This window comes from Haliaeetus albicilla, chromosome 26 (assembly GCF_947461875.1).
Source record: "Haliaeetus albicilla chromosome 26, bHalAlb1.1, whole genome shotgun sequence".
In the NCBI taxonomy this organism is placed as follows: domain Eukaryota; kingdom Metazoa; phylum Chordata; class Aves; order Accipitriformes; family Accipitridae; genus Haliaeetus; species Haliaeetus albicilla.
This window is the reverse complement of record NC_091508.1, coordinates 10816142-10844103: the sequence shown is the minus strand read 5'-3', so window position 1 is coordinate 10844103 and position 27962 is coordinate 10816142. Positions and strand designations below refer to the sequence as shown.

The 27962-nt window shown below is 44.5% G+C and overlaps 1 protein-coding gene across 30 annotated transcripts in view; it reads left to right on the top strand.

Moving 5' to 3' along the window:
* Positions 1-27962, top strand: part of EXD3 (exonuclease 3'-5' domain containing 3) — a 297113-nt gene that overhangs the window by 142400 nt on the left and 126751 nt on the right. For 22 of the 30 annotated variants that reach the window (XM_069770627.1, XM_069770626.1, XM_069770633.1 and 19 more), the window contains 8 exons: positions 1870-2008; positions 2357-2570; positions 3307-3416; positions 4556-4766; positions 5881-6047; positions 8460-8630; positions 15342-15395; positions 17157-17288. In XM_069770627.1, the coding sequence (XP_069626728.1) occupies positions 1870-2008; positions 2357-2570; positions 3307-3416; positions 4556-4766; positions 5881-6047; positions 8460-8630; positions 15342-15395; positions 17157-17288 (1198 nt within the window). The remainder of the gene's footprint in view (positions 1-1869; positions 2009-2356; positions 2571-3306; positions 3417-4555; positions 4767-5880; positions 6048-8459; positions 8631-15341; positions 15396-17156; positions 17289-27962) is intronic. The other 8 variants (XM_069770643.1, XM_069770641.1, XM_069770655.1 and 5 more) reach the window with 3 other exon arrangements.

The following is a 27962-nucleotide window of genomic DNA, read 5'->3' as shown; positions in this document are numbered from 1 at the left end:
GTACATGGCTTTCTTGGAGCACAGGAAACTCTTGTCTGTCTAGGACATGCTTAACTCTGATGCATTGCTGGAGCTGCCCTCCTCCTCCCTCCTGAGGCTGCACCAGCCGCCAGTTAGGAGCCACAAGGTTTTTGCATGAGGTGTAATCCCTCAAAACACAGAGGGAGGTTAACAGGAGTGTGACTTAGCCACAGACTCTGTGCATCTAGAAAGATAAAAAACATTACTACATCTCTCTGCTCTGGGAATCCTGTGTCATGTGTGGGTGGAGTGAAGGCATGCCGATTAGGATGTGCTCTGCCATTCATGAGGACTTGTGACAGATGAGTAAAACCCTTTGTGCCCCAGTTTACTCATCCAGTCACGATACCTGCTGTAGTAGCTGCTATAAAATCAGTGGAGCCATGGAACCTAATAAAACAGTCTGTCTGCCTTATTTATTGAGCTAACAAAGCAGCAGGTTCCCAGAGCGGGTGTTCACACTGTAGAGAACAAGGTGGTACCAGAATATAAACAACATCATCTCTGCCACTGGTCACACCACATGCGGCTCCTGAACTCTGCAGGTGAGAATATTCCTGAAGACCTGAGACTGCACACCTTCATTAAATATTTTACACAAATATTGACTTCCCCATGCACACAAACCCTCAGAAAAGAGTGTTTGCGCAGTGAAAGCTGCTATGCTACAAAATTAGTCACACAGTCCCCTAAACATAAGATTAGTAAATAGTTTCTCAAATAGTAAACCATTTCAAGTCTCTATGGGAAAGAGAGTATCCAGTGTTTTATTAGTTTCTTTCCTCTGATTGCATCATCTGGCTGAGACACCACAGCAATCTGCTGACCTTCCAGTTACAAGGCCATTTCAAGAGACTCTGCTGCATTTTGAAAAGAAAATGTGCTGTGTAAGATCCTGTTGTAGGAAATCAGTTAGCTCATTTCTGCAGGCATCTTCCAACATTCCCAGGGTATTAATACACAGATACTGAATTTCTCTGTGTGGTGCCATCTGAACCCCAAATGGAGGGAGTAGGACAAGCAAGGCACTCAGGTTCAGCTGGCTGTCTTCCTCTAAGTATAGAAGGTTTTGAAACTTTATTTTTTAACTTTTCTCATTTCATCACTGTGCAGTGTAGGAGAAATATTCTTGTACAACTTATGTGGACACGTTACAGGGAAGGGGATGGAGGACAAGCAGCTGGATAGCATCAGGGAGGTCTGTGCAGCCTTCCCAAGCAATTGCACTATAAAATGATGAGGCAGATTCACCCATTCCCAGCTGGTAGCGATCTTAGTGTGGAGCAGTCTGAGAGTCTCTTTCTGAGCCAGTTTCTGCTGTGGGGAAGTGTGAAGCTCCTGTTTGGACACAGCGCTGGTCAGAGCTCACTTCTCTCTTATGTATTACACTGTGGGAGCTAGCAGACTTCCATGTTAACCCTGAGGGCAAAAAGCAGTAAATCTAAAATGTGTTATCTCTGAATATGGAAACAGCTGCCCAACTTTGTCATCCAAGTTGCATCAATTCTGGGAAAGAGAGCTGAGCATTGAGGACAGGGCTTGGGACTCTGACTCCAGCTCGTGTTTTGGTTTGGGTGTCCTCTGCAGTGGGTACACTGCATGTGTGTGGTGAGGTCTTGGATGCAGTGCCATTTCTGTTATAGGAATAAAAAGAGAGGATGAGTCAAGATGAAAGAGACTTGAGATTACAGGGAAAGTAGGGAAAGAGAGGGTAAGAGAAAGAGTTGCATGGCATGGGGAAATAGAGGGCCACAGTGGAATAAGGGGCTTAAGACGTCCTGATGTTCCTCCAATCTAGGATTTCCTCTCATTGCATGGCTTAAAGCTGTTGCATCTGATTCTGTGCAGGGTAGAAGAGGCCACAAAAGCAGATAATTATGAAGAGAGTAAGAAGAAGGACCATTACCAGCTTCCTATTCCACGGGCAAATATTCACTTCCTGCAGACGTGGGAGGAGACACTGCAGTGCTGGGAAAAGGTGCTGCAGGTGAGTGTTACTCTGGTATTTACTTTGCAGGGTCAGGGAGCAGAAACTCCATAGCAGGCTGGTACGCAGGGCTGTGTGTGGGCCACTGCCATCAAATGCCTCCCACCCCAGGTCAAGAACAGCTGCTTCCTTTAGGCTTGTCTGATCTGGGGAACATGTTGGGAATTGCTGTGCCAGCAAAGGTCCCTGCAGGGGTAACTCAGGTGTGCTGCAAAAGTTACTTGTCTCTGTAGCAGTTTGCACACTAGCAAAGAGATGAGGTGGTTGTGTTCTGGACAGGGACTGTCCAGGCTACTTTCAAGCACAGACAGTCTCTAAAGTGAAGAAGGCTTTTGTCTTGTGTTGCAGCCTGGGCAGGTTGTTGGCATTGACATGGAGTGGAGGCCTTCATTTGGCATGGTTGGGAAGCCCCGTGTCTCCCTCCTTCAAATCGCTCTGAATGATGAGGTGTTCCTGCTTGACTTGCCACGACTCCTCGAGCATGCTGAGACGGAGGGTGGGAAGGAGAAGCTTCCTCATTTCATCCAGATGCTCTATTCAGATGCAGCTATCACTAAACTAGGTAACATGCATCTCTTCTCCCTGCCTCAGGTCTTTACCCAGCTTATTTTGTGTAATTCCTAGATCCTCTTGGGGTTGTCATTCTCTAAATCCACTTACCATGGAACCAGCTTTTGTAGCCCTGGGTATTCAAATACTGCCATGCCAGGAAGCAGGGTGACCAATGTAACTGGGAATAATAGAAATGTCTCCCCATTTCAGGTCAGACCCAAGATGTCTGATTTAGCTTCCCCCCTTGGACTTGGGATTGTCTTAGTTCCATGCTAAACCCCGACTTGCACACAACCTGCAGTGGTCTAGGGAATTCTGCCTTCCAGATCTTTCTGGATTTGCTGGCCCTGTCCCAAAGCCACTGTGCTGGACACCAGACCTCTCTGGCCCACCATACCTGGTTTTAGATTCTGTTTGGAGGCTTTTGGCAGGAGTTGTTAAACCCAGAGTTCAAGGGCAAATTCATAATTGCCTTTCACTGACCTAGCAGATTTTAAGTAAGCTGATCTTAAACTCAGCATTTCTCATCCACCTCTTCTCTCCCAGTCTTGATCCGCAAAAATATCTCTTAGGAACAGGAGAGACGGGAGTCTGCCTTGTTCCCTATCTGAACAGTCTTTCCACCAATGTTTATAAATATATTGTCAGCATTTTGACTCTGAACTAGAAAAAGCTGTGGTGCATTAGCTGTAATTTGAGTTTTCCTACCTGTGTGATTTGGACTTTTTTTTTTTTTTTTGCTTCAGGTTATGGGATGTCTGGAGACCTTAGCAGCCTTGCAGCCACTTGGCCTGCTTTAAAAGACACAGATAAGCAAGCGCAAGGTGTGGTGGACCTACTCACAGTAGACAAACAAGTAAGGATGAACACATGAAGATATGGAATATTGTATCTCCTGCATGTGCTTGTAGATGACTGTCATGAATTCACAGTGCTGTCTTTTTGTGTCCTGTATTGGCAGGGAGATGGCTAAAAGAGTAAATAGACCTTTTCTGCTTGTGGTTTTGAGGGTAATGTGATTCTGTAAAGAAAGACAGAAGCATTTAGTTTTCATCAACTAAAAAGTTAGAGCTTGATACACTACTTACTTTTTTCATAGCCTTTATAAAAGCTATGAAAGAGCGACTGAAATGGAGACATAGCTCAAATCAGCTAGGACAGTTTCTGAGCACAAGTCATACTTGAACTCAGTAAGAGCAAATTCTTGTAGAAATTCTGATATTCCAAGATCATGCAGTATTGAAGCAGATATTATGGAGTTAATGATTTTTAGAGAACTTGTAATGTTCATAGGAGGGCTACTGGTGGATTTAGCAGAGGAATGTCTGTTCAGCTGAAGTACAGCTGTCTCTGGGTTTGCACACAGCCATTTTTAGCAGTTTTCAGAAATGCTAAGGACAACCATTTTAATGGATAAAATTTACAGAGTGTGTTTAAGGCTGTGGGCTGGGGTGAACCCAGATCTTGGGGACTGATAGCTTAACCTGGGAAGTGCTGCAGGGTCTGAAGTACCTGCCAACAGCTATTGCCTCAGTTTAATCTCAGAAATGGCAACTGCAGAAAGGCCGTTGCCCGCTGTGTTACAGGAATACCTTTTCTCACTGGAACTAGAAGGAGAATGGTGCTGAACTACCAGTGCTATTCTTTCAGTGAGTTGGTGTCCAACAGCCTCCAGCATGGCTGAGCACCCTGCAAACCTCTGCAAAGTCACAGTCACAGCCCTGCTGCCCTGATGCAGTGCTGTACAACAATGCACTTTTTTTCCTTCCCTGGCTATGAAACTAATTTCTTTCCAGCAAGTGTGTTTGTTAAACAAATAACCAGACGCCATATATATCTAATGCCATCCCAGCCCTTGTCTGAGACAACGGGATTCAATATGCCAGGCAAGAGATAAAAATGATAGGGTTGCTGCATGGCCCCACCCACTGGAATAGGAAGTGTTGTAGAAGTTGTTTTATAACCATGCATTTTATATCTTTTTCTTTCCATCAGCTGCAGAAGAGCTCCATTGACTGGAAGAAGGGTGGCCAGAAGGTCGATGTACTGTCCCCAGAGCAGAGCAATGAGGATAGAGGGTTCAGGCAGCCAGAGAAAGGACTCAGCCTCTTGGTGCAACATGTGCTGGGGAAACCGCTAGATAAAACAGAGCAGCTGTCTAACTGGGAGAAACGGCCTCTCCGAGAGGAACAGATCCTCTATGCAGGTCTGCTCACTGACTCTGTGGCAAGGTGCTACAGACTGTCCATTACAGGCTGTGTTTGTCTGTTCTCTGTCACCAGGAAAATCATTAAGTAGCAAACGAAGAAAATGGCTTTGCACATTAGTTCCTGTTCAGAAAAGCCAGCACATGTTGTGTTTGTCCTTTTGCGGACATGGCTTTAATGGTTGAAGTTTAAACTGTCCAGTGATTCATTATTTCCCTTATGAAAGAATTCCTGTGCTTTGCAGATTTTGTCTGTTGAAACATCACCTCAGTGGAAACTCCTCTCAGTAACTGAAAGGAAGAAAGTCCACTTCCTTCTGCCTCATTTCACAGCCTTTCTGGGAAACAAGTGCTGTGTTCATTTGTCATAGTTAAGTGCTTGTTAGAGCAGGGTTAAAAATGGGTGGACATGGTGTCAGAAACTGCAGCACAGAATCGGTACCAGTGGAGTTTATTGCTGATTACCCCAGAGTCAGAAGTCTGGGTCTAAATCTTTTCCTGGGGCATCAAAGGACAGTCTACTGAAGCAAACCAGCCCTTTGTTAAATTCAACTATCCTTGAAGCTGACACAGTTCCCACAAAAGTTAATCGCTAGGACTTGTAAAACTGGCTTGGAGACTTAGACAGCTCCCGTTGCAAGGAACAGAAGCCGCATGGCAGTGCATGTGGGCAGGTGATTGCAAACAACTCAGTTATTACTTTTTAAGATATTGCATCTAAGGGAGAAGTTACCTTCCCATAGCTGAGATGCAGTAATAAACTGTGGGCAAGCCACTGCTCAGTAACAATGGAGAGTAAAATGTGTTGGCTGAAGCTGTCTTACATGGTGGTTTGAACAGGCGCACTACAATTTGCATTACATTAGAGTCAGAGACAGCAGAGGGCCCGTCACTTTTTGTGCTCCTCTGCCTTGACTCTTTGGGATCATGTGTTAGGTCATGGTGCTCACTGAACAAGTAAAAGAGTGCAGGGTATGGCACGAGTAACTTGGAGCTTCACAGATTGTTTGCATTCAGTGGCATTTACCAAGGTGAGGGCTCTTCCTTGCATCAGGAGAGCCTCTGTTTTACTTTCGAATGAAACCAGCTGAGGCTCATGTTCCCTTATTTTCAGCTTCGGATGCATACTGTTTGCTGGAGATCTATGAGAAACTCTGTAAGGATCCAGCGAGCTTTGGTCTGAGTTCAGACCTGACTGCGAGTCTGGTGGGAAAATCAAGCATAAAACCCAGGGCAAAGAAGCAGCTGAATAAACAAGAAGTACTGTCACCTTCTGGACAGGTTTGTAAACATCTTCAAAGAGCTGCATGTTGCTCAAGACCCCTGCAAATCATATGTTGGCTTGTCTCTCAGTCATACTATTAGCTATGCATGGCATGCCTTTTTGTAGTCTGTTCTCAGGACTATTGCAGCAAACATCTTCCTCGCCCCTCCCCTTTACTGGTAAGATGTACTTTCTCCTTTGCATGCCTTGGTTCAGCTTTCCCTGCAATTTTAGGTTCATTTGTCTTTGCAAAATGTTGGTGCAGATCTGTGTGGTAGAATCCAGCTAACCTTGCTGGTAGAAATGCTCCTTCCACATTTCCTCAGTGGTGTGGGTTTGAAGTCTGTGGCCTAGGTGTTGCATCAATGAGGTTTCAAAACTATGACTTCCTTACTTTTGCTTTTAACTGAGCTTCTATGCTTTGGTTTCATGTTGGGAATGCCTCCTTTATTGTGTCTGGACCAGAAGTCTGCAAAGTTAAAAACAAACAATCCATCAAAAAAGTCTTTCTGCTGATGGCTTGTCTCTGTCTCCCTGCCCACCACCACATACTCCATTGACTGGCCTCTCTCTGCAATCTATGTTGTGGCAGAGCCTGAAAACTCCACCGACCATAACTTGAATCTGTGTGACTCTGTTTAAATATCTTGGAACGTGACTGGTCCCTCTCTCTTGGTAATAAAGTTTTACTTTTAAAATGCAGCCATCCAGTTGTTTATCCACCTATGAAAACATTAGCAGAAAAACAGTTTTGTTTATTAACTGAGAAGACTCACTATGGCTGTGTATCCTTCTGAGTAGTCCCAAATGTGTATTTAGCTCCTGCAGTCAATACTACCTTCCATGGTTGGACTGAGATGCTATTGATTATAGCCACCTTTTCAGGATCCTCCTTTTCAAGTGCATGTAAAAGTACAGTATCCCATTAGTCTTAGTCAGGAAGTAAAACACAAAGCTGCTCGGTAGTTTCCTAAGCACTTTTTGTTCATGGGAATATTGTATGTTACAACAGATCTGAGTGGCTGCTGCAGAGATGGGAAAAGTACTTCAGGCTTGAATTACCTTGTGAACTCATGGGTCATCTTTATGTTCTGTACAGTCAGATCCATTAACCAAGAGGTAGTTGGTAAAACCTGGACTGGGACTCAAAAAAGCAGACTTCTCCTGACTCTGCATCCTGCATGACTCCCAACTCTCTTCCCAGTGTTTCCTCGTCCACTATCTGAAGTGGGGCTAATGACACTATTCTCCTTTATAAGCTTTTTGCTCTCTGCTGGCATGAAACGTGAGAAAAATGCTACATATGACATTGCTGGCCATTGAATAAACACTAGCTAAGAGCCAGCTGCTGCTCCTTTACATCTGTTTGCACAGAAGCAGCAGCACAGGGTTAGTATCTTCCAACTACTTCAGCATTGAAGGGTCAGCTTGATCTGTTATCACAGCACTCTGATGTCTTAGGGCACAGCTGCATCCACCAAAGTCCTTGCAGGAGTTGGTGATGGTCCAGTCTACCCAGTGCTGCAGAGCTTTAAGTATGTCTACCAGCTTCTATGAGGTGCAGCATCACGCAGATTGAGCTGTCAGATCTGAGCTAGTTCACATGGTCAGCCCAGGTGTATCTGCATGGTGTGCCACAGCATTTCCAGGCCTGAGTCAACTCCTGCAGAGCTAATCTGCAATGCTGCAGTAACTCTCTGCTTCCAAAGACTGTGTAGCCCTGCATAGGTGGTGGCTGTGTCCTTCAGTCATCCCAGTTGATTCAAGTTCCTGGAGGCAAAAGCTGAACATTGGAGGTTCCTTAATAACTTCCCTTCTCCATGAATGTAGCTATTGTACTTCTGGGAGCCTCCCAATGACAAAGTCTCCAACTGCAGGAGCTCCCCCAGCAGCAGATATTTGAAATAAAATAAACAGAATTCCGGCACTGCCTATTTTTAAACTTCCGAAGATAGCAGAGCTGACATGGTTGCTTTGTCTACCTGTTTCTCCCTCTGTCTGTCAGATCCCCTTCCCAAATCATAACTTTCGCACATGCATATTAATTGCAGTCTAATTCAATAGGGGAATGGCAGTCTGAAGATCTGTTTCTGTGACTTCATGAAAATGAATGTCTGTGTAGAGCATAGAAGGCCAGGTTGGCATTTCTCCAGGGAAAGGCTGCAGATCCCCAGTTTGGGTGGCTAGCTGGCCAGTGAGTGAATAGCTAATTCAGAATTAGCCCTGTCATGTGTTGCCTCCTGCCCAGGTGGTAGGTGGACAATGTAGAAAGGACATGAAGGAGGAACTAGAGGTGTTGCAGAGCATGGGGGAAATTGTAATACAGGTGGAAGAGGACAGTTGGATTTGCCATGGCAGGTGAATGCAGAGAGGCAATCCACAAATCAGCCTTCTGTTCTGCTGCTTATGGATCTCTTGCCTTTCTGTAGCAATGCAAAGGTTCCAAAAAGGACACCTCATGTCGCCCTGCTCCCATCTCCCCAAAGGAGTTCAGCGTGGTCTGTGATAACATGCTGCAAGGCCTTGGGCGCTATCTTCGCTGCCTTGGTGTAGATGTCCAGATGCTGGAGAATGAGGATGACCATAGGAAAGCAGCTGAGGTTAGTTATGTGTGCGCGCGTGTGTGTGTGTTCATAGCTCCCATCTGCGCTCCTTGGGGAAGGCCTGCTGCTTACTGTATAAGTGCATTGGTTAGTCACACGTGCTGAACAGGTAGTGGGTTGGTAGGAGCTGCCCAGCGCATGCTTCCTCCTGTGTCCATGCTGAGACCCAGTTCTCTGGTTCAGTCTGAGAAGCTGTGCCACGTTGCAGCTGGTATTAGCTAGTCCCCACAGTAGTGTGCCGGCTTGGCTCTCCATTTTGAGGAGAGAGGAGGTGAGCCGAGTGTGCTGTGATCGCAAATCTTATTTGTGTCTGTATGTTTGTGTCATTGACAGCTGGGGTGTTTCAAGTTAGAAGAACACAAGCAGAGTGTAAAGATGTGACCTGAAGTCTCAAGGGTCTTTGATGGGGAGGCAGTGGTGTGTTTGCAACAAGACAAAAATCAGAGAAAGGAAACCAAAATTCACTTAGGTTTCTAATGGACTCCAGTTTGGGCTTACAGGGAGGGTATTTGCCTGCCTTGTGCCTGGGTCAATCAAGCAGAACCGTAATCAAAAGATGGCTGTTCAATACAAAAGGAAAAATTTCCATAATAAATTGCTATATAACATCCTAGCTGGGTACCACCTTGTGAGATGACTCAGAGGTGATCAGCCACAACTCACAGTGAAATATTTGGGAACGGAAGAGTCTCTAACATACATGGGGACAATAAACATTGATCTGGACTCCCATAACAACTTTGACCCTCTTGGAGGAGAGACACATGCTTCTTCATTTCAGACATATTTCTACTATGCCTGAAATTGAGATATCCAGCCCACACAGTGTGTTGCTATCAAATGTGCACTGATCACCCAGCCTGGTGTACAGGATGTTTCCTCTTCAGATGTCTGCTTGGCCTGAATCCTGGGCAGGCTCTAACTTCTGCAGAAATAATTAATTTCTCATCTCTGCCAAACTTGCACAAGTCATTTAAACAAACCAGTTCTCACTGCTTCCCCCCCCGAGTCCCGTCTCCGCTTCTCATCCTGATACCTTATCGTGCTATGGACAGGATGTTTTACATTGCTTTCTCTATGGTGACCGGACAAACATCCTTTCACTATCAAAAGCCCTTGGAGTGTTACTGTATTGCAGAGCCTTTGATCTGTGCTTGGATAATCAAAGATAAAAATAGACTCCTCCCACCCTGCTTTACATCTGGCTAGTCCTGATTTAATAAAAATTGAATGCTGACCACCCTACACCTGAAAACTTGTAAATGTTATTGCAAAGGCCAGGAGAAAGGTTTGGATCCTGGTCACCGAATACAAGATAGACAGTTTGGGTGTTGAACCAACACAGTCTCAAACTAGTGTCACCAGGAACACATAAATGTGTACAGAGTTAGTGTTTGTTCTTAATTAAAGTCATTTCACAAAAATTATTTATCAGTCATATTACACATCTCCTTGTGCCAAGAACTCCTGAATCACCTGGCATTTGCTCCTTATTGTTCTCATTCCTGTTGCTTCTTAAAGTGACTTCAGGTATTGGTAGGCAGATGGGTCTTGTCCTTCACCCTCTACAGAGATCAAACTTAAAAGCCTGAGAGCTTTGTAGGTTATGCTTGGGCAGCTATGGAATTTTTTTATTTTTTTCTTTTAGACTAATGCGTGTGGCAGTAATTGCTTCGAGAAACCCCATTCCCAGGCTAAACATGAAGTTTGTGTCCTGTGTACTGCTTCATGTTGTGCTGCTATTATTGGTTAAATGTTTTATCATGGACAACAGTTGTCATGGTGAGTTTATCATGCCAGATCTGCAATCTCAGATCTTCTGGCCCGTGAGAGCAGGACCTCTGGCACCACGAGCCAGTGTATCCCCCCGTATGTCCATATTTAGCTGCTGTGAGATGACACCAGTTTGCATTCTGTGTATTTAATGGTGGTCCATTTAATTAGGACTTGACTGGAGAAGTGACTGATGAAAAGTCACCTGTCATAAGCACAGACACAGAAAATCTTTAAAAATAGAAAGACAGTAGAAATTCAGACTGAAAATTTCTCTGGTTAAATCTGCCCTCATGTTGAAGACAAATTGCTCACAGTCCGTCCTTACAAAAAGATTTTAGCCTCTGTTCATGAGCACCAGCCTCTCTGGGAAGAGCAGCTTTGTGTCCATGTATGGGTGCCATGTCATTTTCCAAGTCTTCTCATTCGGTGGCGTGGCAGTAACATTTTTACTGTGTTACGTTTATATCCTAGCTGCTGTAGCGCAATGCACACAAGTGTTTGGCAAAGCAGGTATGCAGCTAGGGGATGAAATTTGTAACAGATGTGCTGGACGAGCTCCTTTACCTGACTTTAGCAGCCTGTGCATGGAGAGCTGGGGGGATTCAGCACATGCTTTCCCTGAAACATGTCCTTGCCTGGCAGCACTGCTCCAGTCCTACACCTTGGGTAGGAGGCCCTTCTAGAGGGCTTTGGGTAGTGGCCCAGGCTGGCCCAAGCCTGGCTCCCTGCTGTGTGGCAAAACAGGGAGGCCACTCCTGAGAAGGGCTGTATGCATCCAGCCCTTCCTCACCAGGGACTTCTGACTCCATCCCAAAATAAAGAATGACTCCATCTGGTAAAGAATGAGGAGATTCGTTCTCTCTTATGCAGCATCCTTCTGTGTGTGCAGGTGCCATTATTGGGGTAAGCCACTCTTTGCATTTGTACTTATTCCTGTAAGCAGCATGTTATTTCCAGTTAATAGATTTTTCTTTATTTAAATCACGTCCTATGCCTGTGCTGTTTCTAGACAGGTCTTCCAGCTTGTCTTCTGCAAACTTCCTGCAGAAAATCTTAAACCTATCTTTTGGGCCTTCTAGATGGATAATTGGAAGTGGCAAAGTTTCAGTGGGTGTTCCTCTTTTCTCTGCAATTTTGCAGAATCAGGTAGAGCAGTGGGATGCTTCTCGTACTAACCTTAAAGGATCACCCACCAGCCTTGAAGTGACTACAGTAGATCTTGCAATATTGTACTTCAGGAGTGAAGCAGAAGCTTATAAGAAAATTTTGGTAGTCTCTTAGGTCACTAATTTCTGAGAAGAGACTTGGTGGAATCTCAGAGCCCCTTCAGTTGAGTTGGGGGTTAGCTTCTTTTATTTTTTTAACGGATTGTGCTCTTGGTCTTCAAAATCATCCTCATCTCTAAGAGTAATTTGCACGCTAAGGCAAACCTGGTATCTTTTGAAGTGTGATAATAACCAGAAGGCTGGTAGAACTGGCTTCCTGCAGCTCCCATGGTGTAGAAGATTCCCTTGCAAGGTTACACATACTCCCCCCAAAACTCCAGGTGAACTAGCAAGTCGGAGAGGAGAGCCAGGCTCGGATGGATCTCAGGAGCCAGTTAGAGCAATGTGTACCTGGATCTAAATTGCCCTGGACTGGTTTGGAGCCGTGGGACACAAAGGGAACTTCTAATACTGCAGTGAGCAGAGCTTCATGTAATGGGGGAATCTAATCTCTGATCTCGTCTCAGCTTTGAATGTCTTTTTCCATATTTTTTATGTAAACGACATTCTTCAGGTTTGCTAGTCTTTTTACCTCCCCGCCAGTCTGCAGAGTAAATTCGCAGAGGACAGATGAAGAACTGTTCTTCCTTTAAGATCAAGACTTTGCTTTTGATGTTTGGTCAGCAGGAGGAGAATGTCTTTCATTGGAGACCTTGATAAAAATGGGTCTACATTAAGAAACAAAATTGAGTCAATGGTTTTGGTGTGGTACTTAAGGCCACATTATGAAATCATGCAATAACTGTACAATTTATGGTTTTCAGGAATGCTGAAGAGAAGCCTAGGGTTGAAATACCAGCAGTACAGCAAGTGCACTGCAGGACTGGACTGAGTGTGTTCATAGCTATTAAGCTCTTGGTTTATTATCTATTTTAAAAGAGCCTGAGATAATAGGTAGGGAGCTTCAGGCTTGGATTGAGGCTTACGATCCACTTCTCTAGTAGGGTGCTTTTCCAGCACACATCCTGGAGCAGATGCTTTCTGTCTGCTCCCTTTTTGTCCAAACTGGGACCTTGCTGGCCTAGGCCCAGGATCACTGCTTCACCTCTGTCACTGCAAAGTGGGGGGTCACAGCTTTTCCTGGATTGCTGTCTTGCAGAGGGAGCACTGCAGTTTGCCTCTTCAAGGACATGTGGCATTGCCCAACACGTCATGCACGGGCCTGGCAGATTTTAAATTACAAATCTACAGCCTTGTGCTGCTGTTTCTTGAAACCTTCTTTGGCCTTAATTCAGGATCCTTTAGGTTGTCACAAATCATTCTGCTGCTGGCTTCGAAACATATGGTCTCTCTCTGTCCTCTCTCATCAGTCGTTGCCCTTCCAGGTCTCTCTTGTAGTAATTCATTTGAGTTCATTCATCTCTGCAAGATGAAAGTTGGCTGAACAGACAGGCACGTTAAGGGCTAAATAATAATACCAAGTTATTAGGCAGTGCTTTCTATTCAGAAAGTCTAAGCCTTTTCCAGAGGAAGTTGATACTACCCTTTTAATAGATTGTGAAACTGAGGCCAGTGCCCTCCCTGCAGCACTTGGGATGGAGCACAAGTCCGTGACACGCACCCCAACACGCTACTCTGGTCGTTCTTTTCCTTTTATTTGCATCTTCAAGCACACATCTTCCGGATGGTCCCAGCACTGCTGTCCGTTATTTCTTTCAGAGGAAAAGAAGGAATTGTGCCCTTTTCTTCAGCACGTGTCCTCCGTGGTTTCAGTCAGATGTGTGCTATCACGTGGCTTTTCTGGCTCTGCCTGCTTCTCCCAGTCATTGTTCCAGAGGCGGAAAAACATGCTGGAAGAGTTATTGCTTTTCTCCTTTTTATTTGATGTTCTTTGCCTGTCTCTGCAGAGCCATTTAGATACGGGGATTTATCAAGCTTGAACTAATTAACCCTGGATGCAGGAAGTCAGAATGGAGTGTTCCAGCTGTGAAATCCTCACTTACCCTGAAGCACACATGGGTCTGAAGGAATTTCACATCTCTTTTCCCTTGTCAGCAAACCACTGTGGTGAACTTTTGCTGTTGCCTTACTGGACTTCTCTCACTAATGTGCCATGAGGGTGGTTTGTTGGCAGGGCTGTTCAGTAACCCAAACTGTGTGTAGTAGGATTGCATGCAGCGCAGGGTGTTTCTGCTGCCACTTCAAGGTTCCTGTTCTTGGAGATTTTTTCCTTTATCGAGAGAGAGGGTTGATTTTGAAAGAAATCCGGTAATTCTGCCTGTAGGAAGATGCTTTAGAAGTTGCCAATTGCTTTCTCAGTGGAGAACTGGCAGCCAAAGAGTGACGTAACAAAAAAGGGAGGGAAGTGGTTACCTGAAAGGTCAAGATAGGAAAAAAATGGTTGCTTAGTTGACTGCACAGGGAGTTTGTGCCTTCAGAGCCTTCTCCCCCTTGTTTCATGTTGCCATAGGTCCAGTGGGTCTTAAGAGAATAGCTATCCAAGATAGAGTTTTAAAATCTTGGTTTGTTTTTTTTCAGTGTTCCTTGGTTATGCTTAGTGGTGTCAGACTGTCTGGGAAGTGCAGCAGGACTCTAATCCCAAATGTGTCCTCCTGCCAGGGTTAGAGGATGATCCAGAGAGAGCTTCTGAAACTCTGATCCAGAAGAGAGACCTGTGTGACACACCATCTGGAAACAGTGAAAAATATGAGGGCTTCCAACAGAATCCAAGCCAGAGAAGAGAAATAACCTCATGCCTACCTCAAAGTGCCAATGTCTTGTCAGCACTAGCAGAGCTCAAGTGCCGGTTCACATGGGAATCCTTCTATTGCTACGGCCATGAAACTATTTCCCTTCTACATGAGGGGGTGAAGGGGTGGGAGGGAGGGATGTCATTTAATCATAGGAAGATCAGTCACACTTTCATCCTTGTGAAGAATTGCAGTTCCAGATTTAGTATCTCCTTTTGGCACCAAACCATTTGAAAGTGTCTCTCACTCTATTGCGAAGGTCAGAAGTGTGGGTAATGAGTCCCCTGATAATTCAGCACAGACCTTTCCCTTGAAGGACAAGACCTCTGACAAAAGCGTAGGATTGCAAGTCTCTCAATGGAGATGTTCTTTGCAGCCTGGAAAGGGTGCATAATTTCTGTATGTCTGCTCTTCGGCTGCTGGGAGAATAACACCGACTTACCTTTAAGGAGTGGAGCAAGCATCGTTCTGTTAATGTCTATGAAGTTTGCAGACACATTTAATGGTACTTTTTTTGCTGGAATTACCTGCTTAGGTTATTTTTTACTTTCTCCCCTGTGCATTGCTGTGCGAGCAGAACTGCTTGCTTCTTTATGAACCAGACCGGAGAAATAGAAATAGTTTGTTAAGGAAAAAAAAAAGATAGAAAAGTTTTTGATAGGATTATTTCAAGGTGGATTGGTTCCCTGGGCCATCTGCAGTGCAGATGCACAAGTAGCTTGTTCCAACACATGTGAGGCAAGGCGGGTATTGGCAGGGAGGGGACATACAGTAAGCAAGCAATACCTTGAGCTGCTATTGCTGTCAAGAGCGTATTGTTGAACCAGACCCAGATACTCTTGGCCTAGTGTACGTTGACACCAGAGACAAAGACTCGATATCACCAGTTCATGTTCTCTCTACTTTGACTGAAAGAAAAGCTTGAATCCAGTGTAACTTCAGCTGATGTTCATTATGATTTTTACTGTTTTTTCCAGATTGCCCGACAGGAAGGAAGAGTCATTTTAACCTCTGGACTCCCATATCAGACTGTAAGTGTTCAGAGCTTCTGGCATTTTTCTGGCTTTGTATCATTGCGCGGTCTGGGATGTGCAGTGTAGAGAAGAGGAGAAGTCAGATGTGAATGCAACAGCTGGCTTGGCTTTTTCATGTTTTCTGCACTAAAAACTACATTAAAGGTCTTGAGAGGTTTGCTGTTCTGAATGACCAAAGCTCGGGGTGAAATTTTTTTTATACTCAGTACTGCATCAGTGGAGAGAGCAATTGCTCTCCATTGGGGGCAGGGAGTGGAAATCTAGCCAAGCAATCCAGAACAAAGTGTTTCTGTTTGGCCTCACTGGCAGGTGAAAGGCAGCTCAATTCCCATGCTTTTTATCGCAAAGATTCTTGTGTAGTGACTGGCTCCACACTGACATAACACACAACAATTAAAGATGTTTCTTCAGGCTTGGAAGGGAGAGAATGAAAGTCACCAAGCATGGGTCCCGGTGGAAGCTGTAGAGGTTTAGTGTTCCTATAGATACACAAAAAAACCAAAGCAAACCCCAACCTTACCCTCAGCACCAGATGTTCAGAGCCCTTCATGAGACACACTTCAAAATGGAGTGTTGGTGGGAATATACTGAACCTGTCAAGTCAGTGGTTGCAATGTTATGATGCCTGCTGCAGGTCCTTTGTGCTTTGTTACTGCCCAAAAATTCATTTAGAAGAGTGCAAGTACTCTGGATTACACACAAGTCAGAGTGCAGGGCTGCTTTGTTACAAGCTATCAGTATAAAAGCTCCCAACTACTCAAGTACCTAGTTGGAGTATTTGCAAAATGTAGGTTCCTAATTTCCTACATAATAGTTGAACATTGAAGAAAACTGCCCCCATGATGAGACACTGTGAGGCAAGTGCAGCTGTGCCACGCTACAGGTTCCTTATCCCGGCTGTGGTTCCTTGACCCTACAGTTGACGTGATAGGTAATTCAGCATCCAGCATAATCTTATTTGGCAAAGCTTTAACTTCAAAGTACTGTGTAGGAATTGCAAAAGGAAAATAAATGCTTCCCAGTGTACGATACTGTCCTGGGAAATGTCTGGTTCCCTTTGTTCCTTTGCCTTTGTATGCTCCATGTGAGGACAAGATAGCTCTGCTAGGCTCCTTTGCATGTAGCTGATCCCACCTTGCTGTGAGTATTCATGATGTTCATAAAGATGTATCTGGAACTTCCCAGTGCTTGTTCCCAGATACAAACTTCTGTGCTAAATGTGGAACAAACATTGAGGGACTGTCCACATCAACCACTTCAAATTCATTGGCCATCAGTGAACTCCAGGTGAAACGGTGTATAAACTAGAAGGGTTGAAGTGGTAAAACTGTCATTGGACATCGACTGCATCATTGTGCTTTTGCATACTGTGTGTGATCTGGCCAGGTTTCACGTGAAAGCTCTGATTAACTTAAGTTTACTCTTGCTACCCCTGTCAGCACCACACCACCCAATTATAAGTTGAAGGGGACTTGGGCAATCAAATTTCATATATATATATATATATATATATATATATATATATATAAAAAAAATGCTGCAGTGCTTCAGTAGTCTCAGAGCTATTGCAGCAGTGGCTAAGTGTTAAATTACCAATTGTGCTTGTTAGATCAAAATTTAGACTGTAAACACATACTAACTCCAAATATTATTTGTAATTAAAACCAAACTAAGTGTATTAGGAAAAAAAACCCACGGATCATGATTCATGGAGTGCCTCATTTATTGCCTTTTTGGTTTACGACTTGTCTTTTGAAGCTGCAGTCCCAGGTAGCAGAAGGAAGGTGTTTCTCTGTGAACTGCTCAGAAAAGGCAAAAGAGCAGGCCCTGCAGGTTCTGAAGCACTTCAACGTTCAAGTATCCCTGGCAGATATCTTCAGCCGCTGCCAGGTAGGACAAGGCTTGTTTTAGTTAAAGTTCATGCTCGCTCGCCATTTTGTGCGCAGCAGGCACTGCTTCAGCTCTTTGGGTCTTACACTCAGTATCTTCTACTTAGTTCCCAGATTTCTGCTTGAACTTTGGCAACATCTTGCAAAGCTGTGAGGAGTTCTGAGTGTACTAACATCCATCTGAAGTGTTGATGACTAAGTCAGAAGAGCAGAGGCACTGCATCTGCTCCTTTGCTAGAAACTGCTGTTTTTCTGATTTTTGGTACTTGGCATGTGTTTTGGCATTGACTATCATGGTTATAGTCTCTTTGTTGCTGTGTTCTCTGTCTAGGATGCATGCTGTTTTAATTAGAAACCATGTTTAATTATGGCTCTGTGATTCTGATAACACTTAATTACTTTAATAGGAGGATTTTTTTTTTTTAGGACTGTATTTTTTTTGTCAGAAGCTATTAGGTTAATTCATGTCCATGCTAGTTGATGACTCCAGATTGTGTTTGGCATTGGTTATCTGTGGATTGTTGTTAAGAAATTTTAATTGTGTTAGCTCAAATCTCCATCTCTTCCAATTTCACTCTTGTATTTGTTACAGTAACACGCTGAAACCTATCCCTTCAAAAACTGTAATATAAACCGACTTGCAACTTCAACATCTCTCATCTTATCAGTGTTTAAAGAGAGAAAAAGAAGAAACTGCAAATCTGGCTAGAAAAGGAGCTTTCTCATAGGAATAAACAAGGCAGCTGAACACTTCAGTGAAGTCTGGCTCAGTGCCTTGTGGTTGAGCTCATGGGGTCTCCTGGCCTGGTGGAACAGCACAAGTGTTGTAGGAATAGCAATGACTTCTGAGCAAACACACCAGAGAGCATTTTCTAGACCTCTGCTTATATCTGATGTCAGTTGTTGAAACTGTATCTGTAACTTACAGAGAAAATGAGAGGTGTCCAGCTGTGCAGGTTGTCTATAAGAGGAGAATGACATAACACCATGCAGTTTGGATCGACATAATATGGGTTGATCTTACTTCAGGATAAATGTGTGTATTCAGATATAAGATACTGAGTTCAGTCTTGCGGTTTTATTGTTCGAAGAACAGATTGCAGTTGTTATATAGTGGCATGCTGGCTTCTTCGCTATTTAGAAAAAACCTTTAAAAAACCTTGTGAATTTTCCGATTCCCTGAGATCCCATAAAATAGCAGTGTTCTTCCTGATGGTTGTTGAAATACCACAAGAATAAACACACACAAAAAACCATGCTGCGGAAGACACTGTGATCTATCTGTAATAAATGCAGAAGACTGTGCAGCATGCGATATAAAACTGACCCCTTGCCCATGATCTGGAGTCTGGAACTGTTTAACTATATGGCTTTTTGGTACGTGCTGTCTTAGTTTACAATATAAATAGGGGTAATCAGTCAGGCTAGGAATATATACTAAATGTTCTCTTACTTCCAGGAGAAATGCCTTCCCTGTAAACTGTGGTGGTAGAACAGCTGCATGTTTTGTACTGCTAGGCATGGGAAGATGGTGTTGTTTGTCAAACCACTCTGTGTTCTGAATCATATATTTACCTACATTTAAGGCTTTGGCATTTTGGACCTGATTTTGTTCAGCTGTCCTCTTCTGACTGTACAAGTTTCACTAATACGTTGCCATTGCTCTTGAGGACAGTCCAAGCTCTTACAGCTGCGCATGTCCAACAGATGCTCAGCCATGACCCAGGAGCACTGGGTGCTGCAGCTCTCAGTAGGTCTGTGTGTGAGGGGGAGAGCAGCGGGCAGCAGGTTGAGAAGGATCATACTGCATAATTGCATGGCAAATTTCTGCTTTAAAGAGGGTGTTCTGGGGCCACTGTGGCCAACGGAGACCTCAGCACTTCATTTGTAAATTCTTTCTGAAACATCCTAATTCTCTGCAAACCTAATTGGGCTTAATTAGGATGGAGGCTAGATCCTTAAAATGCTGAGCTGTGCCTTCCATACTGCCTGTTCTGGTCCTTAACTGGGTTACAGACCTCAGGACTTGCAAACTGCTTTGAGGTCTGCCACCTCCTTGCAGAAATGTGTATTGCTAAAGGGTGACCGAGGGTTTTGGCTGTCCTGTAGCAGGGGAGAGCGGATAGCGTGCAAGCCGGGGCCTCCAGAAACACCCAAGTGCTGTTGCATACGTGATCGGCAGGAGGAGGAAGCCAGGTAATACTGATGGATAATCTGGGCCACACTCCTTCCTCACCTTCATGGAGCTCGGCCGGACGGTGTCTGAACTGTGGGCCCGGCAGCAAACGACAGCCCTGCTGTGCTTGCCAGAGCACTGGAGATGGGTTATCGGCTGCGATCATCCATCGTAGATAAGCATTTTCTGTGTGTCACAGGAAGCAATGTGGCATCCTGCCTGACTCTCTCTGTCTCATGGAGCAAGGGCTTGTTTTGTCTCTTGGGCTTCTATTCTGTAAATGATTTGAGTGAGTGTGTCAGCAAATATTGTTGCTGTAACAATTAATGCATGTAGTGCAGAGCACACGGTAAAAATAGGTCCTAATTCAATGTTGTACCCAAGATTGCTGTAAAATATGTTTCCTCTGTCAGCTCCCTCAGCAGGGATGGACGGTCTCTCTTTTGCAGATATAAAGAATGGGCTTGCTTTCTAACCCTGCCAGAATACTGCCTTTTTCTGTTTAAAACAATGGCAAATACTGGTTACCTCTGTCTGACTTAGAGAAGCAAGTGCACGAAGAATTTCACCCATGGGCTTCTCAGCATTTCTGCTTTCAGTTGTCCTGGGCTTTGACTTGGTTACTCTGTTTAAAGGCTCCAGAAATGGAGACTGCTGCTGGCTGTGTCAGTTATGGCCTGCCAAGTATGATCTTCTCATTGCATGTGTCTCTCAAGTGCTGCATCTTAAGGACTCTGTTGATGGTCATGGAGGAGCCACCTGTGCACAGTAGCTTTAGCCAGGCCTGGTATTGCCTTCAGTGAGGAACATTTTAGGGGTGCTCAGTGAAAATGAATTGTATCTTTTGGTGACATGCAAAAAAACCCTGAGAAGTCTTACATTTCATAGCCTTAAAATACTTGAAATAAACCCATTCCCTCTATTCGAACTGCAAATGTCTTTTGTCTGTCACCTCTGCACATATTTGAATATCTTGTATACAGCTTTTCTTCTTTTCAGTTACCCAAAAGTAGCTCCTTCAGAAAGGGGTGACATGAAATGCATGCTGGAGGGTGTTCTTACGTGATAAATTCAGCACATTGGTCCCTTACATTAGTCAGGAAGATCTTTGTGGAGTTGTCAGGGGCTGTTGTAAGCACCCTTAGGGTCAGCTAGCAACCTGCCTTGAGTGGAAGATCAGTGATCCTCTGCTCTTGACAACTTGGAGGAAGTTCTAACACAGAACTAGCATTTAAGAAAGAAAAAAACCCCAAAACTTGCTAAAGAAGGTGACCTACTAGATGGCTACATTATGGATACAAACATCTAACAGCTAGGTTATTTTCTAGGGGGGATGAAATTTGGCTCCTCTCACAGGTCTGTCCACTCAAGGAGGAGATTATCTCCCACCTGTCCTGGTGCCACAACCACCCTCGCTCAGATGTGATGTCCGTGCAGTGGGCGTGCCTGCCTGCTTTGACATGTGGGTATGGCCTGGTAGGACAGTAGGAGGACATGAACTCCACCCCAGTCTCATAAAGAAACTCTTGAAAACAGACATGTTTTGGCAGGTATTACCTGGATGACTGGCATGACTTTTTCCATCTTGCTTTTCTGTGCCGTCTGATTGAAGACCCATCTGAAGCAGGTGTAGACTGCATCTACTGACCTGGCAGTGTGCACAATGCCTCTTCGTTTACTGCTCTCTTTCTCGATGAGCCTGAGGTACCCAGGATGTTTTGCTCCCTTTGGCTAAGGTATGGTGTCTGGCCTAGCTGACTTCTTGTCAGTGAAAAAACACTTGTCTCAAAGAAAATAAATTCAGGCAAGGGGCTGGCAGCCCTTGGTTGTGAGTAATGTCGCTCTGTGCGGCACTGACAGGGTGAAATTGCGGTTTGAATGGTGATAAGCTGAGGAGATAAACAGTGCAAGTTGTTAGCTTTAAATCTTTATATCACAAGTGTTTGTCACGATGGTTTGAAGGGAAACCAGAGTGTTCAGTGTTGTACAGGATCACTGATAAATTACTCCTGTTGTAGAAGAACCTCATCGTTAAAGGTTTATAACTTTGCTGTAAAATCCTTGCTGGTTTGAGGCTCTGCAGACAGATCTGGAGCCAGGCGGGCCTGTCCATCTTCGGAAAAGCTAAGTTACGCTTTACTTGAAAGTGTAACTGCTGCTCAGCTCAATTTTGAGCCTGAAGCTTTACTGTTGTACGAGGGAGGGAGTGGGCTGGGGGACCTGGGTCCTGCGGTGTGGCTGTGCCACCTCCTTGCCTCCCTTGGGCCTCTCTTTCCTTTCCCACCCTCTCTTTGACTTGACCCTTTAGCCTTTAAGCTGTCCAGGGCAGGGACCCTGTTTGAACAATATCTAACGCAATGGGAGGCTGATCCCAGGTGAGGTTTCAAGGCTTTCCTGCAAGGAAAAATGATTGCAATTATATCCCCTGCAAAAATAAATGTGCAGGGAAAAAAAATCTCAGGCTCCAGCTGCAGTTTCTGCAACTGAACAGCCCTGCATTTATTATAGGATTATCTGCAAATTCAAATAGGTTGTCTCTTTCACTTCACTGAATGCTCTGATCCTAAATAAGCAAATTACATCACCTATTCTGATGTCCTGTTTAACTTATGACCTCAGCCTGAGCACTGCAGGATATGAGAGATAGCTGCTTTACTTCATTGTCTGGAGATCTGATATCTTTCTTTTTCCCCCCCTTCCCTGCTCTTTCAGTTTCAAAGCTGCTCACCCCAGCCTTTTAGAAAGGTGTTAGCATGGGATTAGGAGTAGGCAGGGAGGAAGGGGGAGGAAGAGAGGAAACCACCATTTTTTTTTAAATTAGGCGCAAAAGTGTTCTAACAGTTGCAGCAAATGTTTCTGGTTTTTTGTGGTTAAGGTAACAAATTTCATTGCTGCAAAGCTCATCATGTGCAAGCTGATTTACGCAGAGGGAGCCCAGTATGGAGCAATCCATTTAGTAGGGACAAAGAAAAAGGCCTTATGATTAGATGAAAAACCCTGTGCTTGGGGCACTTTGCGAGAACCTTTGAAGCCAGCCTGGGAACTCTGGCAATATTAGTCGATAATTAGTAATATAGATCCTTCAAGCTGTCGTTTAGATTGAAAATGTGCATGTCTCTCATGAGCCTCTGTCACACCAATCTGATCAGCAGGCTTTTTTGTTCCTTTTATGTGGGTTGCTCTGTCGGTCCAGATGATGATGAGAACTGCCAGACATCATCTTTCTCACTAACTTGTGAGCCGAGCAGCTATCTCCCTGCTCTAGCGTGTCATGGAAGTGGGACCAGGGCAATTTTTTGTGGTCACCTCTCCTGGCCTGAGCAACAGTCATTTTATTCTTTTAAATGTACCAGTTGTCCTTCCCCATGCGCAGTGAAAAACCAGTAGAATTTAAATGCTACGTATTTCGTAAAATGTTTCTGCCCCGGCATACAGTGAGGGATTTGTCTCAGGAGTTGCTTAGGACAAAAAGTGTCTGCAACTGAAATGGGGCTGAGGCAATCATCAAAGAATTTTGAAAATGTCAGTTCTCGAAGCCCACGTTTCAGCTTTTGAGATGCCTTCCACTGACGTAACATTGTGCCCCTATTTACTTCCTTTCAGCCCTGAAATCTCTTTGGAAAGGGCCATGTCACCATCTAAATGAAGAACTAAGAAGGGTCATGCGCACCGGATTTTGTTGTCTTGGGAATGCTGAGAAAGAGAATATCGTTTTGAAACCCTCTGTGGTTTAATAAAAGGTTCATCCATAGGATGCAATTTGTCAGCGCCTACAGGTCAGGAAAACCTGTGATTAACAGCATCTGTGGTTTCCCCAGATGTGTGAGTTAGCTGCTTACTCCTCACCAGCCCTTAACCCAAACTGAAAACTCAGCCCTGTGCCTACCCACTACGTAGGCTGTGATTTCTTGCTTCAGAGTACGATTGTTCAACACAAAGGGTAAGGCCCTCTTAATCTTTTTGTTTATCCTGGGCTTGGCAATTTAGATGTAATCTGCAACTTGTGCTGCTGAGACTCTGGCCAGGAAGCACAGCTGGTATTATTCTGCCTTTGCAGACATTGTTGAGGGAGTGAATTGACCTCAAAAGGTACTTGTCCCAGGACTGTCTGAATGTGAGCATTCAGTCGTGAATGCACCTAGCCCTGGCGCAGCAGCATTTCATTCAGAGGGATGTAGCTCTTTTTATTTGGAGTGCCTCTTACACTACAGTCGTTAAATAGCGTCAGGGTTTGTGATAATTTGTCGTGGCAAATTGTGCTCCTTTCGAGTCTCCAGTTGAGATTTTTATTTGCTGATCGCTAAGGCTTTATAAACCGTAGTGAGAGCTCATAGTGAATGATCACCATTACATACAGGGACATGGGGGCACGCCGAATCAGCGTGCCTCGTCCAAGCTCCCAGGTGGAGATCCCAGGGGAAACTGAGCGAGCCCCAACTCGTGGGTGCAAGGCAGGAGGGTGAGCAGCATGCTGTCCATACTGCGCCATCCATGAGTGCATACAGCACCGATTCTGTAAAATTCCCAGCCTGTAGCTGCTTAGCACTGCGCTGCTGTCCATGTAAAGCTCAGAGTCCCCCCAAAAAAGGGCTCTACTGGGCCTAATTCTCACCAGCGAGCCTGGACAGTGTTGCCTGGTTCCCACAGACTGTACACTTCCCTGCCAAGATTTCAGTATCTTCAGAAATTCAGTGGAGCATGAAGGTCACAGCAAGGGAAGAATGACAGCCTGAGACTTTTTTTTTCCCCTTTCACCAGCTCAGAGCAGACTGTTGTCTCTCTAGCATGTTGACTGTTTTCATAGGGTTAGCGTGAAGTTTATGTTTTACACAGACCAGTGGAAGTCAGATATGGGAATGCAGCAGATCAGCTGTGTTTCTTCAAGGAAGACGGTCTCATGTTGCAGACTTTCTTTCTCAGTGTCTGCAAAAGCTTGATTTCCAGTGAAATTTCCTTTACAGATCTTTGTCTTTAGGTTGTTTTTGTGGACGTATGTGAGAGACTGTACCTGAGGTTTCCGTTTGTGTATTTATTTCCTTTCTCTTATTTTCACTTGCAAAGTTGCAGACGGATATTAAACTTTAGGGGGGGGGAAGCTGTTAATTTTTCCTGGTGTTATGTATTACAGTGCTCAAAATGATGATGCCAGATTAGCCATTAGAGGTCAAACCTCAGCTGACAGCAAATGTTTCTTTTGAGGAAGTCATCCTTATTCCTGGGAACCAGTTTTGTTCTCCTCTGCTAAATGCAAGAAAGGTATGAATGTGTGTTTTTTCCTGGAGGGCAACACTAGCTAGAAAAATGCTGGTTTTAGCCAGTGGAAACAGCACAAGCAAACAATGATCGGCAGTGAAAACAGCACTTGTATTTAGACTAGCATAGAAAAGAAGACACAATGTAGTGCAGAGTAAATGTCCTTTTATACAGTTCTGTACAAGGCTTTTTCTTCCTCTCATGGGTTTGGACAGATCGTGAAGTGCATTGGTCAGCAGTGATGCTGGTGCACTGGGAGAAAGTAATGAAAGGTCAGTGGGTGACAGTGATGGAGTGACTGTAAGGAAAGCGAAGAACTCTCTGGAGAAGGCAGTGACACAGCTATAACTCCCATGTGTCCCAAAGAAACTGTCCCCATGTTTTCTCTCAAATGTCATGAGAAAACAAGAGATTTGTAGCCAATTTAAGTTCTGTTGGTTTCCAGTCCCCTGTGCCTCCTGAGGTCAGAGTTCAGTGTATTGACTGTGTCAAGAAGTCAAAATTCCCATGTTTTATACACTGTGGAGTTTCTCTTCCTTTTTGACATTGGTGCCCTTATAATGCTCTTTGTTTGTACGTCATGGTAAGGATGGGATGCCCAACTCCTGGTGTTTGAATGGCTGTATATTTATTCTGGTGGGTTCTCAGGATGGTAATCCTACACATAAACCAGCAATACAATCAGTGGATCTCATTATTTGAGAGACCTTGTACATTAAAAGTTAAATAATGTCAAAGTTCTTGTTTTCACAATGGAGTGACCAGCTTCATTAGTAGATCATGTGAAGTGAATTGATTTGAATCCATCCAGAAGGCCTCCAGGCCTTTATTTTCCCTTCATAGATCAAGATGATTGAATAGCATCAGAAAGGAGCCTTTCTTCTAAACAGTTTGATGTGGGCCATCTTGTAGCACAGGTAGTATTATGACAGTGTTTTTCCAAATCCTGTAGAGAATCCTGCACAAAACCCTTGCCCTGTTGTTGCAAATGCAATTAAATCCTGCTACATGCTTCGTGAGAATGAACGGTTTTGCAGTCCTCCAAGATTTGCAGTGTTTGCCTGGGCAGCCGTTAATACTGGCAGCAGACCTTTGTTCCTTCAGAAGAATGTATGATCTCTAGGCATTTTTTAATCTTTTGTTCGAGTCAGCATTATACACTGAGCTACACATACTTGGCTTCATTGTAGAATTTGCCAGATTTGTAATTGCTTGACAGCATTTATCTGAAGACCTTTAGGCATTAAACTGTGTAACTTCCTTCTGGCATAAAATGAGCTATATCTGTTATTCATAGTATTAATTGTATGAGATGACACCCTATGCCAAAACCGTATGTCTGTGGACCCCTGTGGGATACAGTACATGATTTCCGTCTTCATCTACTGCTGCGGAGGCATTTTCAGCTGATGTTGAAGATGGTAAGTAACATACATAGGGTTTGGGCTTTTCAAGACCTTGTCCCCATAAGGTTCATGTAGTCCAAATGACCTACTTGATGTAAGAAGAGACCATTTTGTGTTTGTGTAAACCCTTTCATCAAAGGATCATGCAGTGTTTCAGAAACAGAGACAGGTAAAGCAGTATCCTGGTGAAAAGAGAAACAGAAAGCTTTTAAATTAATTTCTCAATTCATACATTGTGTCAGTCTTGAAGAAGATTATATTTTGCAGTTATCTTGATGAAATACAGCTATATTGTGTGCTGTAAGCCCAAGGTGGGATTTTGCTGAGCTAGGCATGGATGCTATCATTGAATCAGTCATTTATAAGAGGCTTAGGATAAATTTTTCTCTCTTTTCCCCCAAGAAGGCAATAGAAATCCCTTGGTAGCAGGAAGATTTTTATAGTGAGTTTATCTGAGAGTGTGCTAATCTGGAACAAAGTCTCCTGATAGCACAAAATCTTTTCTTCCAGAGGGCAGCCCGGTACCTTCCAGTTTCCTGACACCAGATAGCTTAGAGGGAGAAATGACAGCGTAGGAGTTTTGGCAAAGGGAAAACATAACATTCAGGGCATGCTTCTTGTGAGTCATTATGTTTTCTCTGGACAAGTGGATTTAGATTATTTACCTGTCTTAACTCAAGATACACAGTCTAAGTTGATCATCCTTTTATTCAGGGAAGTGCTGGGGGAAGATGCAGGTGAAAGCCTGTTTTTCTCTCAATCCCAGTAACTTCTCCATTCCCACCCCCACCTTGGCTTTTCTCTTTGTGGTTTCTGGGGGAGCTACTCCTACTGAGGCAATTTAGTGAAGTAGGAGAATATCATATGTTTAAGGTGAGCACAGCCAGGTTTATTCTCCTAACTGCCCCTTAAAATGACTGTGGTTACAATCAGGTGTCTTGCAAGCCAGGAAGGTGGCCCAGCACCCCTTGTCCCCTGCCCACTTGTCCATCCCTCATGTTTGCAGCTCATGCCTGCGGAGGGGGCATGGAGGGAGCCAGATGTTGAGACTGATCCGGCTGAAACGGGAGTTCCCATTTGCAGCTGGATCAGTGCTTTGTAGTCACGAGGGACCACAGGAGCAAGTTACGTCCCGGGTGTACTGATGGCCTGGACCGCTCCACCTCTGGCAGCCTGATCCTGGGGCAGTGCCCCTGCCTGGAGCCTCAGGCATGGCAGCGAGTATGGGTGTCCTGCAGAGGTGTGGGCAGACACGTCTCTGCAGCTGTTAGGGTTTTAATTTGATAGTCTAATTTCATGGACTTTAAAGAAGGGGAGATCACTGAGCTGGGTCCTGCAGGAGGAAATAAGCTGGTGGTTGGAGAGAAGGAAGTTGGTGGCAGAGGAGTCAGAGGAGGAGCACAGTTCCCTACAAACAAGGTCATGTGAATGGCTGTTTGGTGACAGGACAGAGTGATCGATGTGCAAGGATAATAGCTCACTGGGGAGTCAGCCTGAAAGCTGAAGCCTCTCAATATGTGTGGGACATTGTGGAAAACAAAGTTAAAAAGACATCAAGTAAAGCCAGACAGCTTCTTGCACACCGGCCTGCCTCACAGCTCTGGCTAGCGTGCTTCACTTGGATCATTTTTGCACACTCCAGTTTCTGACTATGTAAATGAGTTGGGCACTAAAAAGTTATTCACGCTTCCTTCTGTGCAGACACTGGCCTGTGCCAAAGGATTGAGCCTTCGCTCCCAGGAGGAAACCCATCCCACAGCAGGGGCCAGCCCTTAGTCGCTCTGACGAGCCTTCGCTCTGGCTGCCTTCTGCAGTTGGGCCGTTTCTCCCCAAGTGGGGC